The 18,120-nt window shown below is 49.0% G+C and overlaps 1 protein-coding gene across 1 annotated transcript; it reads left to right on the forward strand.

Moving 5' to 3' along the window:
- Positions 1-274: 274 nt before the first annotated feature.
- LOC309342022 (mitochondrial ubiquitin ligase activator of nfkb 1-A-like) lies at positions 275-8,995 on the forward strand. The gene is made up of 5 exons (XM_081862036.1): positions 275-399; positions 2,261-2,396; positions 4,984-5,071; positions 5,592-5,712; positions 6,903-8,995. Exons 2-5 carry the CDS (start codon positions 2,280-2,282, stop codon positions 7,627-7,629), a joined length of 1,053 nt encoding a protein of 350 aa, XP_081718162.1. The 5' UTR covers positions 275-399; positions 2,261-2,279; the 3' UTR covers positions 7,630-8,995.
- The last annotated feature ends 9,125 nt before the right edge of the window (positions 8,996-18,120 follow it).

An 18,120-nucleotide genomic window follows, 5' to 3' on the forward strand; every position in this document is an offset into this window, starting at 1 on the left:
TCCCGTCGCCCTCGTCCATTTCCACGCCTCCAAATCGCTGTCAAAGCCATTTAAATGCTTGCTGGACAGACCAGCTGAGCTCGCCGCTACGCCTGATGGGATTTGTAGTCCTAGGTAACTTCGGAGCGAAGCAGAACGTACTCAGCCTATGCCGATGCCTTCCATTGGGCGATGCAGAGCATGCCGGGAGTCGTAGTCTCCGTCGCGGGAGGCCGTCGCCGCGTCGCCACCAGGGCGCGAGGGCCGCTGGACTTCGCTTCCCGTGTGCCATCGCGGCGAGGGGCGGAGCAGCATGGGTGTAACGCACTGGGCAGCTCGGCCGGGGATCTGATGCGCGTTGCTTGGTTCCGCCGGGAAAGAGGTCCGCGGAGATGGAGGTGACCGCTCTCGCGCCAGGAGGTAGGTGGGCCCGAGACCCGCCGGGTACCTGCACCTGCAGGTCGACGTCGCCTTTGTGCCCCACCTGTCTCGTTTCCCTTTCACCCCCCACCTCAACCCTGCGGGGTGGGTTAGTTAGGCGGACAGGCTGTCAGGTCGCCCGGCGAGCTTCGTGGCTTGAGTTGGGGCGGGATTTGAACCCAGATCCTGGACGCGGAGTTGGGTGGAGGGGGCGGGCGTGGGTGCCTCGGAGCACGTGTTTTACGGGTGGGGGGCAGGGCTGGGCATGGAGGGACTTCCCTTTCCCTGGGTGGGCAAGCATTGTGGCGCCCTCCTCTGCTGCCTGGGCCTACCAGCCCCTCTGCTCCCTCCTCTGGAGCAAGTAGTTTCCTGTTGGAGCGGTTAGATTTCTCTATTCCACACGTCAAGGCCAGCCCTGCTGGGTAGACCCTTTGAAGTCAGCAGCCAGCTTATTTATTTTACAATTATATCCCACCTCCCCCCCCCCCAGTGGGGTCAAGGTGGCGTACTTGGTACCTTCTGTCAAAACAAAATAAAAAAATTCCTTCCAGTAGCACCTTAAAGACCAACTAAGTTAGTTCTAGGTATGAGCTTTCGTGTACACACTGTGTATCTGAAGAAGTGTGCATGCACACGAAAGCTCATACCTAGAACTAACTTAGTTGGTCTTTAAGGTGCTACTGGAAGGAATTTTTTTATTTTGTTTTGACTATGGCAGACCAACACGGCTACCTATCTGTAATTGGTACCTTCTGGTTCGTCCTCACAACAGCCCTGTGAGGTAGGCTAGGTTGAGAGACAATGACTAGCCCAGGGAACTTGGTGGCTGAGTGGGGAATTTGAACTCCGGGCTCTCCCAGGATAACTCCACATTCTAACCATTGTGTAGGTTCGTTCATTTCTGCTCCAAGTTGAACTTTGTAGAATGCAATCCAAGGTGTCTTATGTGGCTCATTAATTAAATGCAGGTCACTGGTCTAAGGTGGTTTTGCGGAGTAAAGGTGGAGGTGTTGAACCAGTAGTGCTGAACTTCTCATTCCTGTCCACCTCCCAGAAATCCTGCTTTCATCCTGGAGAGGCTGCTCTTTGGGTGTCCTTGATATCAGCAGGACAACTGAAGGGAACTCTGAACGGAGCATAGGACACCAAGCAAAGCTCTGCAGAAAAATCAATCTGGCACTGCCTTCTTCCTTGTTCAGACTTGATAAAGCATATCTCGGCCTGGGTGATCCTCCCTTGTCATGTGACCAGCTTTCTGCATAAAGCGGAGGGCAGCATGTCAGCAAGAGTTTTGCAGTGCATTTATTTATTTATTTGTACTTGTAAACTGCTTAAAAAATCTCCAAGCAGTGTGTACAACATAAAAGTGATAGGCAATATCATGAGAACAAAAAAAACACAAAAAAAATTTAAAAAATTGAAACCACTAAAAACAGCCGCAGTAAAGGAACCATCTAAAAACGAAAGTGGATGTTCAAGAGAATAAAAACAGCACCTGACCTTGTGGGTCCGATCTTCATGTATTACAGAGGGAAGGGCATTTCATAGTATAGTGATGCCGTGAGTGGAATTTCCTCAGATAATCTAAGTGATTTTACAGATCTATAAAGGGCCAAGCAGACTTAGCATGGGGGGGGGGGGAATTCCCATGTTTGATCTTGGGTCTCTCCAAGTCAGTATAGACAGCACTGAGCTACATGGGCCAGTGGTCTGACTGTAGAAGGCAGCTTCCTCTGGTGTTATTCAGACAGTGCTTGTTCTCCATGTTTCTGGACACTTCCACGTCCAAGAATCACTCTAGGTGGGAGAGGCGTTTCCTTGTTCCTGTGTAACTTGGTATCTGATTTTGTTTCTCTTCCAGCTGTCAGGAAGAAGCTCTGATGGATACTTTGCCTTTGACACCAGGAGAGCTGGTGTGTTTAGGATCCAGCCTGGCCTTCTCTGGTCTCTTTTATTACCTACACAGGAAGAAGGCCAAGGTGGTGACCAAGATCCAGGTATGCTGTGCACATCTTGCTTCTCCCTTGCTCTTGAGAGAACAGATCAGAGTGATATTTAGCGTCTATACAGCGTGTCTCAAGTATTCAAAGCATTTCCTATGTTGCTTCAATCATCTTTACGATAGTACTATATGATAGTCTGGTATTTATCCACATATTGTAGCTGGAGCTCGAGGGAGTGTAGTGCTAGAACCCAGAGTGGTTAGAAGAGTTACCCAATGGTTGTCACTTCAGGGCAGACACAAGATAGCATTCCTTGGCACAGCATAGAAGTGTAGAGTTGGAAGGGACCATGAGGACCACCTGGTCTTCATATATAGGAATATTTTGCCTAACATGGGGCTCAAACCGACAACTATGAGGTTAAGAGTCTTATTCTCCACCAACTCAGCGAAATTCACTACCCTGAGATTTTGGGATGGGTATGAGCTTTGATGGCTTTGGAAAGGGTTTGGTCAAATTCACAGGGGGGTAGAATTCTGCCAAGCAACTTGCAGGGTGTGGCTGGAAACTGAATGCTCAGCTAGATGGGATTTTGGCCTAAATCAGCAGAGAAGTTTTGAAGTGTGAATTGGGCAGTTTTTAAGATGGCACTCGCAGAAAAAATTGCATAGATCAGGGTTGGGGAGCCTGTGACACTCCAGATCTTGTTAGACTCCAGCTCCCATAACTTCCAGCCCACATGACCAGTTGTCAGGAACGATGGGAGTTGTAGTCCAGCAACTTCCTCCCCATCCCTGCCGTTGATGACCTTGGGGCATGGGGAGGAATGTACAGGGAGAGGTTGTCCATTAGTTTCCAAGCCACACAGCACCAAATCAATGTGCTGCTTTTAACCATTAAAGCCCTACATGCCTTGGGACCCCTGTCCCTAATGGGGCATCTGTTTGCTTATGTAGCTACCTCTGCTCTGAGACCATCTGTGGAAACCCTCTTCTGATTGCCACCTAATTCTGAAGCACACAGGGTGGCAATGAGAGAGATGGCCTTGTTGGTGCTGCCCCCCCCCCCCCCCCGTTTATGGAACCCCTTGATGGAGTAATAATAATAATAATAATAATGATAATAAATTTTTATTTGTACCTCACCCTCCTCTGCCGGAGCCAGGCTCAGAGCAGCTAACATCATATAAATAATACAATATGCATAAAAACAAGCAATCAATTGATTAATATGCATCCCAAAATTAATTCAAATAAATTAAAATTAAAATAGCACAGCCAGCACCACACCTGCAGTCCAGTGGCTCACCCTGGCCAGAGCAGAAGGGGGGGGGTGGATAAATGCCCCTTTTTATATCATCATCATCATCATTTTATTATTCATATGCCAGCCATCTGACTGAGTTGCCCCAGCCACTCTGGGCGGCTTCCAGCAAAATATAGACGTGTAATAAAACACCAAACATTAAAAACTTCCCTATACAGGGCTACCTTGAGATGTTTTCTAAAAGTCAGATACAGTGGTACCTCGGGTACATACGCTTCAGGTTACATACGCTTCAGGTTACAGACTCCGCTAACCCAGAAATATTACCTCAGGTTAGGAACTTTGCTTCAGGATGAGAACAGAAATCGTTCTCCGGCGGCGCGGCGGTAACAGGAGGTCCCATTAGTTAAAGTGGTGCTTCAGGTTAAGAACAATTTCAGGTTAAGAACGGACCTCCGGAACAAATTAAGTACTTAACCTGAGGTACCACTGTAGTTATTTATTTCCTTGACATCTGGTGGGAGGGCGTTCCACAGGATGGGCACCACTGCCGAGAAGGCCCTCTGCCTGGTTCCCTGTAACTTGGCTTCTCGCGGTGAGGGAACTGCCAGAAGGCCCTCAGAGCTGGACCTCAGTGTCCAGGCTGAATGATGGAGGTGTGGTGCCAACTCTCAGGCTGGTGTAGCAAAGAGGACTGGTGCAGGCACATTGCCACTAGGTGATAGCATCTGAGTTCACACAGGACACTAGGGACCCTGTACTGGCGTCATCACATCCTATTCCAGGGGTTTCTACTGCTTACAGACAGCTTTCTGCACTTTCTGCTTGTCTGCCATTTAGGCGGGTGCACTGGGGCGGCAGGGCCCTTGGTGACAAGGCTTCCTGCCATGGCAGGTGGGTGGAGGGGCACCCCCATGTCAATCCATCTCACTCTAACATGGAGGGTGGTGGGGGCTTGGATTCTTTCTGGGCCTTTTAACATTTATAACCTTGCCGGTTTCAGCCTCCGTATAATTTGATGGTGTTTAGCTTTAGCTTGCATTTGGGTTTTTAGCTTTGATATTATTGCACTGATGCAGGTACTTTTTCCTCCCTTGCCGATTAGCTGTGTTATTTTGAAATGTTTGCAATCCGCTGCTGTCTTGCTATATTTTAACGTTTGTTCTATATTGGATCGTCTCTCACCTAGAGGCTCGTTGCACAAGAAAACTGATGAACATAAGAAATACAGTTCTTATGACATAGAGAATTGACTAGAACGGTTGACTCGGAAGCTCAGGAAAGAACTTAGATTTGAACTCAGGACTTACGTAACGTTTTTTCTTATACTGCCTCTTCCATTTAAACCCTTACTTGTTTTTCTTCTTCCATGCAGGAAGCGCCAAAGCTTCAAGTCAACGACAGTCTTCCCAGCATCCTCTCTGCCACAGGAAGCAGCTGCCTAGGCTATGTTGCCATTGAAGGTAAGGGGCCCCTGAGGTTATTTTGCCTGGCTTTGGAAGCCATCAGGGCCACATCAGAGCACCTCAGCCCTTTTCTATTGCATTTAGAGTTCTTTGCACAAATTCTGCCAGGAGAAACAGCAAATCTCTGCTGTTGGGAGAGAATGGGGTGGTTCTTAAACACCTGTAAATCACATGGAGAATTAAGCTGTACTTTAACAATAGAGAGATGCAATCTCCTTCTCTTGGGGTTAGTGAGCTGGATTACACATTCTCCCCTGCCCAATATGTTGTTGCTATGCGTCACATCCAAAAACGATGTTGCAATAAAAGTAGAGCACCTGCTTTTCATGCAGAAGGTCTCTAGTTCAACCCCAGGCATCTCCAGTTTGAAATGGGAATTGTCTCCTCTCCGAAACCCTGGAGAGGCGCTGCTGGGCAGTGCTGGTGATACCAAACTGATAGCCAGACTCAGACTCTGCAATGAACACCCTCCCCTTCCTTTCCCGAACCCCTGTCTCCTTCTCTCTTCCTTCTTTAGGAGTAGTCCAGCCTGTTGAGGCGGCTCTGACCAGCCCATACCATGAAGAACTGCAGGGGGTGATCGAGAGGCTGGTGCTAAAGGAGCACCGACTGATCTGGAATAGCTTGGCCCGCAGCTGGTAAGCAAGAGAGGAGCCTTCGGAGCAGCTGTTTTGAGGCAGCCCCATTGGCTGGCATGTGCTGTAGATCAGGCTGCCCAAGGAGAGCACTGGGGGTACATAGGAAGCTGCCTTACCCCGAGTCAGACCATTGATTCATCGGCTGCCTGCTCTAGCTGGCAGAGGCTCTCAGGGGTTTCAGGCAGAGAGGGCTTTTCCCAGCCCTGCCTAGATATGCTGCGCGTTGAACCCTTTGACCTGATGCTTTGCTGCAGAGCTGTGGCCCTTCCTCAGGTGGGAGGTGCGCTGGCCTATCAAGGCAGGAGTAGATTCCTCAGTGCTTGGGAATGCCGCACAAGGGATGTTGGCAGGAGGACGGGACAACCAACCCGTCAGTCATGTGACATCATGATGATATGTGATTGACAGATGGGATGATCCACCCACCTGCCAAAGTTGGCCTTTAAAGCCTGAAAAGATTACCAAGCCCTCCTTCTGAGCATTTTCTAAAAACTCTGCAAGACCCTATTTGGCTTTTGGCAGGGCTAGAGGTATATCTTTATCAGTGGAGGGGAGCAGAAAACCCTGCCAAGTCGGATGCCAGGTACCACAGCTCAGCGTCCTAAGAATCTCTGCTTTTAAAAAGAAAAGGGAAACCAAGCATATAGCCCTTTTGGCTGTATAAATGTCCTCACAGTCAGTTGAGCATCATTTGGCAGCCATATTTCTAGTGAGCAAGGCTTTATTTAGTGTCCTGAATTAAAGTGTCCTTTATTTAGTGTCCTGCTGCTTCCCCATAACTTGCAAATAAAAAATGACTAAGTACGCAGATGCAAACATGCTTTGTTTACACCACCAAGGCACCTTACAGATTTAAACTTTTCTCGATGCGGAATTCATTCCCTTTTGGCAATGCAGAAATAACACAGGCCAAGGGTTTGGTGGCTGCAGCTCATTGGGAGTCTGGTTTTCATACAGATGCCCATTGCCTGTAGGTTGCAACCCTGCCTAATCCTCGGGGTGGAGCAGACTAGAATGTGCCAGATGAGAAACGGTTAGATCAGTGCAGCCTTGCATCCCGGCAGAAGTGTTGCAGCATGAATGCCCCTGGTGGTCAGTTCTGTTTGGGGGAGATTTCAGACCGCTCCAAAGGCTGCTTCCTCGGCTGCCTTGTCCAGCCCCTCTCCTCAGAGCTCTCTACCTCGTTGCAGGACGGACAGTGAGCGGGTGGTACTGGAGCAAGTCCACACGGTGCCGTTCGTCCTGGCGTCCCCCAGCGGCAAGGCCTCGGGGCAGGTGTGTGTGGAGTCGCCCCTCCACGCCGTCGAGCTGCCCGTGGAGACGGTGTATGAGCGCTTCCAGCAGACCTCGCACGGCTTCAAGGACTTGCTCAGCCACTACCTGAGCGGGGAGAAGCCCAAGGGCTTCCTGGAGACAGAAGAGATGCTCCTGGTGGGGAGCAGCCTCACGGGCATTGGTGAGCTCACCCTGCACCGGGACGGCTCCCTCCACCTCCAGCCCCCAGCAGATGGCACCGGCTACTTCCTGCGCCTGGGGGACTGGGAAACCATCCTGGCTGACCTGCGCTCAGTCAGCAGCTTCTGGAAGTGGGCTTCGCTGCTGTGCGGCTTGGCGGCTGTGGCTGTCATCCTCCGTGCCCTTTGCCGAGCTTACCACCGTCACAAGGTGCACCAGGAGCAGGAGGCACAGCGGCAGGAGTTTGAGAACCTCCGGCGCCACCAGAGTGCCGGCCTGGATCTGTCGGAAGAGCCGCCCGAGAACGCCTGCGTCATCTGCCTCACCAGCCTCCGCGAGTGCGTCCTGCTCCCTTGTGGGCATGTCTGCTGCTGCTTCCGCTGTTTCCAGGCCTTCCCCAACCGCACCTGCCCCATCTGCAGGAGCCCCATAGACCGGGTGGTCCCCCTCTATCAAGCCTGAGGGCACAGCTCTGGGTGATGTTGAAAGCATCCCACTAGGTGCCCCCAGGAGAGCCTGCGAAGGTTAAGAGAACAGGCGTGCGATTGCATGGAAAGCAAGGGTGTCCTTTAGCCATGGAGGGGTGCAATCTCCACCTCTTGAGCTGGATGCACATTCACCTCCACCACCCAAAAATTATTGTTCCTAAAAGGTGTATCCAAAGATGATATTGCAATAGTTAGGTCATCATCTCAGCACGACTAGGCTGGGAAGGAGCTGCGTTGATCTGTGTTGATCCATTGCACTTTCTGCCCAGAGGCATGGAAGGAGCCCCTGAGCTACTTGGACCTCTCCTGCCCATGTGCCAAGTTGCCGCAAGAGACAGGAGCAGGACCTTGCAGATTCGGCAGCGGGTGAGAATCTTCACCCCCAACTTCAACTTCTTGGAATCTGGGCCACGTTCCACTCTGAGGCTACCTCTGTGAGCCCAGCTGACCACCATCTCTCCCTGCTTTGACCTCCCCGGCCCCCAAGGAAAAAGGGTCACAGTGAGTTTAAGGCAACACATTTTAAAAAAAACTTGCTGGAAGAGCCACTTGTTCTCGTGCTGTACTGTAAGCCGGATTTAGATTTCGTAGTAGAGTTTTGTTTTTATGGAGCACCTCCCTCTGTTAGCAAGCAGGACACAGGAGCATTTACCTGCTTGGTGTAATGCAACGGGACTACTGTTGCAGCTGCAGGACCTGTGGGAATGACTGACCTGGCCTCACATTCGGGCAGGAAGGTTTTCAGCATTGCACCAGCCTCATTTTAGCTGCCTTAACCTAGACAGTCATCCCACAGGTAGCCAAGGTGGGAACCGGGCAAGCAGGGGTCTGCTAAAAGCAGGCCAGCAGCTGTAGGTGAAATGTGCCAACTGTACTCTAGCTCTAATCCCTTACGGTTGCAGTCCTGCACCTGGGAGCTCAGGGCAATTCTTTTCCCCGTTGAGTTGACCCAATCCCTGAGCAGCAGGCTGTTGCTCAGTCACGATCCGCCAGTGGTCCCCTTGCTCATCCTGGAATGACTTGGATCGCTTTCCCATTTCATGCAGAAGCACTCGAGGCAGAGAGTCAGGCAAGTTCTGGGTGAGCATCCCAATGTGTTGTTCAACTGGCTGATGTCTTGCTGGTGGGGACTTGCCTTCCTGGGCTGGCGTCCCCCACCCCCCGAATTATTGGCATCAAGCTCCTGGTGGATTAGCAACAGTCCTTCACCTTGTCTTAGTCTTTCTTTACTGGCTGTTTGGACTGATGTGTTTGCTCTCCTCTGGGCATGAGCCGAGCGCTGGCAGAGCTTCGCTGAGCAAATGTGGAATCAAGGCTTATTGATAAATTGATGAATCTTTCAGAGCCTGCCTTGTCTCTTTAATCTAAACACCGCTGGAATCGAAGCAAAGGGGGGAGGAAGGGCGGACAGGAGTATCTGAAGGGAGGGTCCTCATCTTTGGAAAGCAAGAACGAAACAGCAGAACTTTGGGAGGCGGAGGGGCGTAGAGGAGGAAACAAGCTTGCTCCATCTTCCTTGAGATATTTGAACATGGCTATCAGATCTTCTGTCAGTCTCCTCTTTCCCAGGCTAAACATACGCAGCTCCCTCAACCGTTTCTCATAAGGCTTAGTTTGGGGATGCCAATTCAGCACTTTCTCGGATTCGCTCGGGCCTCATTTAATCCTCACAACAACCCTGTGAGGTAGGCTAGGCAGAGAAGCAGTGACTGGCACCCAAGGCTGCCCAGTGAGTTTCAAGGTTGAGTGGAGATTTGAACCCTGGTCTCCCAGTCTGGCAAACTAATCACTCTGGCTCTCCTTGGTAGTCCAGCAATTGCTGGAATGACCAAAATTCAGACACTCCTGGGCAGCTGCTGGCTGGTGGGTGGCTCCTTGTCTCCAAGCTTCTTAAGGAGCAAAGGGCCTGGCCGTTCTCCTTAGTTTTTGTGGGCCAAAGCACCTGGGGTCCCAGAGGACAGGTGGCGAGGCTGACTAGGGCAGGAGCCTCAGCAATGTATAGGCAACACAATGACCATGTACATACGCAATAAACAATTTTTATAGAATAACATCAAACCATAACAAGCCCCAAATGAAGTCTTTAGTCTCAAAGTCTCTGAAAATCTTTAAATGAAGCGAGGTATCAGACTTTGTACGATGAAAGACAAGCTGTGAAGCTTTGTGTATTCTTCAAATATGATGTCCAACACTGAAACAGTGATTCTGGATATATACTGTTTTGTAGAATTCTTCGTCAGCGTGGTGGGAGGATATAGAATGAATTATGAAAATAGCAAATGCTGTGGAACAGTGCTCATGTAATAATGTAGTCACTGCACTGTTCCACAGCATTTGATATTTTCATTTACATACATTCATTCAAAATAAGATGGGTTTATGAAGCAATTCTATATCCTCCCACCACGCTGATGAAGAATTCTACGACTTTGAGACTAAAGACTAAATATTTCATTTTGGACTTGTTATGTTTTGAAGTTATTCTATAAAAGATTTTTTATTGCATATGTACATGGTCATTGTGTTGCCTATACATTGCTGATGTTCTCTTTGCGACATAGGGCAGGAGCTTGGCAGGCTTCTGTATGAACTTTCCTTGTGCAATTGCTGAATCCAGGACTTCGTTCTAGTTGATTTGTAGCTCACTTGTGGCAAGGGAGGGGGCCAAGAAAAGAGAGAGGGATTTGAGGGTGAACTGAGGGGAAGCAAAGATCCATTTCAAGCAATCGTATGATTCAGCTTTTCTGTGGGTGTGAGCTCACTATGCCCCCAGCTGGCTTCGGGGGGGGGGGATCCATCCAGCGCAGAGTTGACTCAGCGTCCCTGAGCTGCACCTCCACCCCGCGATTGCAAAGCAAACAAACACCCTTGAAGAACAATTGGAGAAGAAGCAGTGGTGCAAGTTCAGGAAGGCGTCAATTTGCCTAATTATTCCCTTGTAGGAGCTGGGGGTTTTGTTTCTTAAAACACCAATTTCCAAGCCACATGATCAAATTGGTCTGTAGAGCAAAGCCAGCAGCCTCTTAAGTGGAAAGACGGTGGAGAAATTTGAGTGCGAAGAAAAGAGAACACACAAACACAACCGCGTAAACACAGGCTTAATGCGATGTCTAGGGATGGAGTTGGCAAAGAAGGCTCATGAGCTGCAGAGGTGGCTTGAGCTTTGCACTTTGAGTCCAAGGCATCCCAAACCAGCCTCTTATTCTCCTGCTGCAAGCAGGGGGAGTCTGTTGCTCTTGTTTATAGATGTAGGTCCAGGCAGAGTCCAGTGGTAGAAGCTGTACTGGCACCAATCCACCTATAAATTGATGGAGGCTCAGCCTCCCTGTGGATGTTCAGGGTTTAGTACTAAAGCACCAGGACCCATCTTTTGGGACAAGGATGTGGAGCCTGTTAAGACTACAACTCCTATCATCCTCGACCATTTGCTCCGCTGGCTGGGACTGATGGGAGCTAAAACATAACATGGTTAGGACGACCAAAAGTTCCCTGTCCCTGCCTTAGGGGTCCTTGGCTTGCCGTTGTTTTAAAACAGAAATATTTGCATTGTAGAAAATGCAGGCAAAAATGGACCACAAGAGCCTGCTGGATGAGGCCAATGGACCATCTAGTCCAGCATCCTGTTCTCACAGTGGCCAACCAGATGCCTGTGGGAAACCAGCAAGCAGGATTCGAGCGCAAGAGCAATTCTCTCCCCTCCTGTGAACTTGCTTCAGCCATGTAGTTTACAGGGTGACCTTAGGCCAGCCTACCTCACAGGGCCGTTGTGGGGATTAAATGAGGAGGGGGAGAGAACCATGCAGACCACCTTGAGCTCCTTGGTGAAATAGGTGGGATAGAAATAAATGATTTAAAATAATAATATTAGCTTGAAGGGTACCTAGTGCAGAAATTAACACCAGCGAGTTCCAGGGCAGAGTTCTTGGGACAGCGTGTTTGCGACATTCCAGGGGATGATAGGATGCTTGAGGCAGGTGGAGCCTTCGTTTCCCCTCCCCCTTAGCCTCGTCCTTGTAGGGTTGAATGCCCCCACCCCCAGCATAGGAACCCTAGTTGATCCCATTGGCCTTGTGGGTGCAACACACTCCCCATTTCAGCTAGGGAGCTGAGAGTGAACTGTTGCTTTCTGATGGTGATTTTCCAGTGCATGGTTTAAATATGTGGGGTATATTTTGCTAGTCCTTTTTTAATGTCAGTCCTAGAATCAGAGAATTGTAAAGGGACTCCAAAGGTCATCTGGTTCAACCCACAAGCCTCGGTAGGCTGGAAGCACACAACTTTGTGCAAGAGTCTCTGCATCCTCACCTCTGGAATAGATGGTTTGGGGCGGGGATTGGGGGAGCCGGTCAGTATGAGCTCAAAGGGGGAGCTTGAACCCCCAAAGTCTGAGAACACCAGCTTAAGCAAGAACTGAGCAAGAGATGGTGGGCTTATTATTTCAGCTATGATTGGAAAACAGGCATCTGTTTTATACAGGTGACTGTCTGCAGTCTTTGGGAAACCCCAAAAGTAACCCACTCCCCACTCCAGAATAAAAGCACAGGCAAAATCAGACCAGTAAGGGTTGCACATAATTAGTGGTCCCACAACAGTGAATGGCTGGCTTGGGGGGGGTGCAGTGGGGAGAGGAATGGAGAATGGTTGTGGGTCCCATTTGTATAAATTGACTTCCAGAAAGGTAGTCATGTGTTTATGGGTGGCAGCAAGAAGAAAAACAACACTAAACCCTCCTTAAAGGCGAACAGATTTATTGTGTTAAAAATAACTTTCAGGCTTGCTTTTAATGATTGGTTGAAAGGAAGACCCCCCTTTTTTTTGCCTCATGCAGAAGCTTCCCACATTAGCAAACCTGGAGGGCCAGGTGGAACGGGGCTGGTTAAATATTTGTGTGGCGTTCTTGGAAGAAGCTGGTCCCGTAAGTTGGCTTGTGAAGCAATACTGTCTGCTTCCAGCAGGGGGAGGAAGACAGCCTTTGTATTATAAATGGGTGGCTGTTGTTAACAGATCTGGATTTCTACAGACTCATCTTCATCAATAATTGGTAAAAGGAGGGACTCAGATGTGTAGCCCAAATGGTTAAGGTACTTCCAGACAATTCACAAAGCTGACATTTGGTAAATATTTAGACAAATCTGAAAGGCAAAGCTCTGCCGAATCTCTCCTCAGAAACAAAGGGCAAGCAGTGTATCCCGAGATGTTTGAGGTAATTCTAGGCCACCTAGAAAACTGATTTCTGGTACTTTACAGATCTCCAGGAAACTTTAAACATTGGATTTTTTTTATATATCTCATCATGAAACAAGAGCATGAATTATATCTCATAGGACAGCCCAGCATTCCATCACAGAACAAACCAGGCCACACGTGGGCTGGAAGGTTAGGCTAGTTTTTGTTATTAAAAGGCTCCTGCCAGAGCATTTATTTGTTTATTTATCTGGGTGATTTATAAATATACCTTTGTACTTCATAGAAGTCTCTTAAGTGGATTGCATCGTTTTTAAAATGTCACAAATACACAATTAAACCACAATTAAAACCCCACATTTTGAAGTAACATTGAACAATTAGTAAAGATCGTCTTAGTCATCAATATAAACTAAGACAGCTAACATTTGGGGATCATAATAACTACTTTTGGGGAGGGTTGTCAGTGGCAGCGAGGGACGTTTGAAGAAGGCAAATCTCCCCGAGTAATATAAGAATACTGGCAACTGACTGATGGAGGATATTATATACTGTAGTTGTTAAGGTATTTTCATGTGACCTAGAAAGCTGAGATTCAGCACACATGTAGTCAAAGGCAGCCTGATAACTGGGACAATCTGCCAGAGCGACGTTTTGTACCTCTTTTCCTCAAAAATGGGGAACATGATGAATGTTTTCCCACGTTACTAAAAATCTATAATCTGGTACACAGCCCCAAACACACTCATTAGATGAGCAGCTGGGTATTGAGAGGTTTTCTCACCCAGTACAGAGGTACCTTGGGTTACAGGCGCTTCGGGTTACAGGCTCTGCTAACCCAGAAAGAATACCTCGGGTTAAGAACTTTGCTTCAGGATGAGAACAGAAATTGTGCTCCGCCGGCGCAGCAGCAGCGGGAGGCCCCATTAGCTAAAGTGGTACCTCAGGTTAAGAACAGTTTCAGGTTAAGAATGGCCCTGCAGAATGAATTAAGTTCTTAACCCGAGGTACCACTGTACTAAGAATCTGAGTCACAAAGTCATCCAAAACTGAAAACGGCTGTACAAAAGGCAAAGTCACGCCTGGGGTGCTGTGACAGACAGGTTTCTGAAGTTCTGGGGCAACTTTGCATTCTTGAATCAGGCATGGGTTCGAGGTGAGGATGGAGAGGAAAGGAGTTTTAGGAGCAGCCGTGAATGCATTCCTAGTTCTGCAGAATCCAAGCTTCGTAGGCAGGCAGGCAGGCAGATTGACCTGTGTCTAGGCGCATTATCCTGTTCCAAATCTAAACCCCACATCTGACAGCAGCAGTCCGTAGAAGTTCGTGCTGTACTTGGTACCGGCCTGATTTTGCAAGCAACTCGAGCCCTACAGATGCACACACTACTTTTGTGTACAGACTGGAGTGGGGGCACCAGGTTGGCAGTGGTGGGACAGAGGGCAGGGACTCCAACAGTAGGTGGAGCTGGCACCAATAACAGGAAGAACCCACTAGCTATATTTTTGTCCCCATCTTCCTCCTCTCTGTTGGGTGTCATGGACTGGTTGGACGCAGAGGAATGGTGTGAGGAACCAGCTAGGGAACTTCCAAGGGAAGAAGGCTCAGATGAGGGCCCTCCAGATGTTGCTGGACTACAGCTCCCATCACCCCAGGCCATTGGCTATGCTGGCTGAGGCTGATGGGAGTTGGAGTCCATCAGCACCTGGAGGTCCACAGGTTCCCCATTCCTTTGCTTGAGGGCTCTAATATGAGGTGGTGGTGCCAATGAAGAAACAGGCTGCACACAAGGCAGGGTTTTCACTTTGGCATCCTCTGCAACATTGCAATGGGTCTTGAGGTGAACCTCTTGGGTTCTTCAGAAATTTGGTTCGGGAACTGTTTTGACCAGGGATAGGGGACATGTTGTTGTTGGACTACAAAGCCCATCATGGCCGATGGTCAAGAATAATGGGACACGGAGTCCAAGGACATCTTGGGAGCCACAGGTTCACAACCCCTGCTTCGCACAGTCGCTGATTCCAGTGTCAGGCACTGTATTTGTACACAGCTGGTGGGAAGACCCCAAAACTCCTTATTCGCACATCGGGGAAGGAGGTTAGCATCTCTTGATGCTCCCATGGCTCCTCTTCTGCTTCCTTACCCAAGAAACCAGAGAGGTTAGTTTGCAGAGACAAAGCAAAACCTCTTGCCTTAAACAGCACTGCTGCTACTTCTCTTTCTTTCTCTCGTCCCTCCTGCGGGAGTCCATGTGCTTCCCCTCTCCCCTCCCAGCTGCCAAAGAGTTAAAAGGATCTGCCTCTGGAGCAACAATGTGGGCAAGCGCCATGCTCCTTCTCCCGGTTTCCAAGGCAACGCCACACTCCTCATCATCTCCAGCGCTCTGCCCGCTTGATCGAAGCGCTTTGGCGCCTCCGTTGCCCAGGCAACCCATCCCTGGGTGTTTTGTGTTTCCAAAGCCCTCGTACCTTGTTTTGTTTTGGTTTCTGCGGTGGGGATGCTCGTGGGAAGACCTGGAGAGGGAGGAGGATGGTGGATGGGTTGGGGAGCTGGGAGGGGACACAAAAGCATCAGGGTGACCCAACATGCCTTCTCAGAGACCCGCCTTAACCTCCTCAGAGAGAGGAGTCTCTGAGATGCTCCTGTCATGCAGCTGATACAGAGAGGGGACAAGCGAGAACAGAGGTAGGTGGACCATTGGTCTGAATCAAAGAGCCATAGAATCTTAGAGCTGTAAGGGGTCCTGAGGATCATCTAGTCCAACCCCCTGCAATGCAGGAATCTCAGCTAAAGCATCCATGACAGATGGCACCCCACTTGGCACTTGTTCCCAGGATGACGAGGAACCATTAATGAGCACTCTTTGGGTTTGGTCAGTCAACCAGCTACGAATCCACCTTACAGTAAGCCCTTTCAACTCACTCTTTACCAGATTCTCTTCAAAAATATCATGGGGGACTTTGTCAAAAGCTTTACTGAAGTCAAGATACAGTAAGTCCACGGCATTCCTCTGACCCACCAAGTGTGTAACTCAGATTCCTAACCTGCGGCCCTACATCTTTTTGGACTTCTAACTCCCATCAGCCCCTGGTAGCATGGCCAGTGGTCAGGAATGATGAGTGCTGTAATCCTGAAACATTTGGGCTGTCACAGGGTCCCCGTCTTGGTTTGGAGACTCAAAACGACCTTGGGCTAGTCACATTTTCTCACCCTAGCTTTCCTTACAGGTTTGGGGTGGGGGGTGGAGTCATGTATGCCAGTCTTGGGAGGAAGAGTTGTATAACAGTGAAATAATCTACACCTGAGAATAAACACCATGTAGAGGATTTGCTAAACAAACAAATTGAATTGGAATATAAGAAAGGGAGGTATGAGGAGGTCTGGAAAATAAGTTAAATGAAAATAAGTAAATGGAAACTTTATGTGTTTTTAAATTGTTTTTAATTTTCGTATTTTTGTACTTTTGTGTTTTTGTTTTTCTTTTCTTTTTGTTTTACAATGTTACAATTATCTTTGAAAACCTTAATAAATATCTTATAAAAAAAAGAGAATAAAACCATGTAATATACCGTGGTCTTACTCCTGAGTAAACATACAAAGGATTGGGCTGTCACGTGCATTAAGTCTGTCTGGCCACAATGTACAAATCCCTTTACTCTCCTTTTAAAAGAGAGAGAGAGAGTATATAATCGCTGTTATGTATTCAGTGGTCTGTGTTTGCCTGAGTTTGAGTCAGGACTAAGGATACCTAAAAGATGCTACTTGCCTGCCATTTAATTTTGGGGTTTGCTTCCATCCATTGTTAAAAGTACCCATTAGGGAAAAAGTGCCAATCAAGTCATCAGCTGTAAGAAAAGAAAGTGTTCTTAAGGTGTCAAAAAAGAAGTGTTGTTTTCAAATCAGCTGGAGTCCTATTTGTCATGCAACCAAATCCCCAGCCCTTTCTGAATTGTTCTGCCCTTCTGATATCCCTTTAGCCCTCTGCCAGACCTGAAACGGAGCCCCTGAAGTCCAGCCAGGATAGAGGGTTGTTCAGCAGGACTTCTGGGGGAGAGGGTGGTGTGCAGAGGAAGGAGACACATCCCCTCCCTCCCTCCCTCCCTCTTCCCTTAGCACTTAAGACTTTTTAACATTCCAGCGCGAGATATTTCAGGAATGAAACAAACACCAGATGCGGGAGGCAGCGCTTGATTGTCAGGAACAGGCAGAGAATGTCTGATGTGTGAAAAAGTGAGTCGGCTCCGAGAGTGCATACGTGAGAGAGGGGCGGGCAGCGATCGCCTCTGGTGATCACTCTTGTGCATTCCAGCCAGGCCAATACTTTCAAAGAGTGACATGCATGGATAGTGAGGGGTGTGGCTGGAGAAGAGGGTGTGGTCTGGGGAGAGTCCTGCAAGCTAGATACAGAGGCCTTAGCGGCTGTATCTACGGTACTCCTGGTCCTGAAGTTCTCCATCCCTGATTTAATAACAGACGAGATAGGCAGCCAGTGGTCAGTGATACTGTCCACCTCCATGCTGTGAAGAACTTCATCTGCACATCAAGCTGCTGTTAAAAGGCAAACGAACAGGTGGTGGTTGTTTTTGTTACACCTGTTTCCCACCATCCCTCCAAGGAGCTCAAAGCAGTGTACAGGTGTGAACCACTTCACCCATTTTATCCTCCCAACAACCCTGGAAGGTAGGCTAGGCTAGGCTGGGACCAAGGTCACCCAGTGAACTTTGTGGCCAAGTAGAGATTTGACCCCTGGTCTCCCATGCACTAGTCCAACACTAACCATTACGCCACACTGGTTCCCTCCCCTGTCATAATCTCCCAGGCCCCACCCCTCATTCCCCAGGGGGAGGCAGAAATGGCAGAACCCATTCTTGCATGCAGAAGGTCTTGGGTTCAGCCTCTGGCATCTCCACCCATCAGAACATCAGGTAGTTGGCATGAGAATGTCCTTGAATGTGTCCATGTTAGGCAAACCCATGTCCCTTTTGCCATTGTGTTTAGGAATGCATAATGGACCACCCTGAGGGCCCAGCCATACCTGGCTTCATGTGGATTGTGAACCCCTTGCGCCTCCTTTCATTGCCCCTCACCCATGTGAGGTTCTCCTCCCAACTAATGCTGCCTCACACTTTCTCCTCCCTAAATCTGGAGGTTCCCTGTGCAAGTGACGTAGCCAGGGCTTTTTTTCAGCTGGAATTCACTGGAACTCAGTTCTGGCACCTCTCATGTGGGTGACATTGCCATTCTAAGAGAACAGGGGAGGCGTTCAGGTTGAGTTCTGGGCAC

Source organism: Podarcis erhardii, assembly GCF_964252035.2.
Source record: "Podarcis erhardii genome assembly, chromosome: 5".
NCBI lineage: Eukaryota > Metazoa > Chordata > Lepidosauria > Squamata > Lacertidae > Podarcis > Podarcis erhardii.

Excerpts from the sequence above, each read along its gene's own strand:
- LOC309342022 (XM_081862036.1), top strand. The coding sequence starts at position 2,280 with ATGGATACTTTGCCTTTGACACCAGGAGAGCTGGTGTGTTTAGGATCC. Across the intron at positions 2,397-4,983 it reads AGGTGGTGACCAAGATCCAG|GAAGCGCCAAAGCTTCAAGT; the intron begins GTATGCTGTGCA and ends TCTTCCATGCAG. Across the intron at positions 5,713-6,902 it reads AATAGCTTGGCCCGCAGCTG|GACGGACAGTGAGCGGGTGG; the intron begins GTAAGCAAGAGA and ends ACCTCGTTGCAG.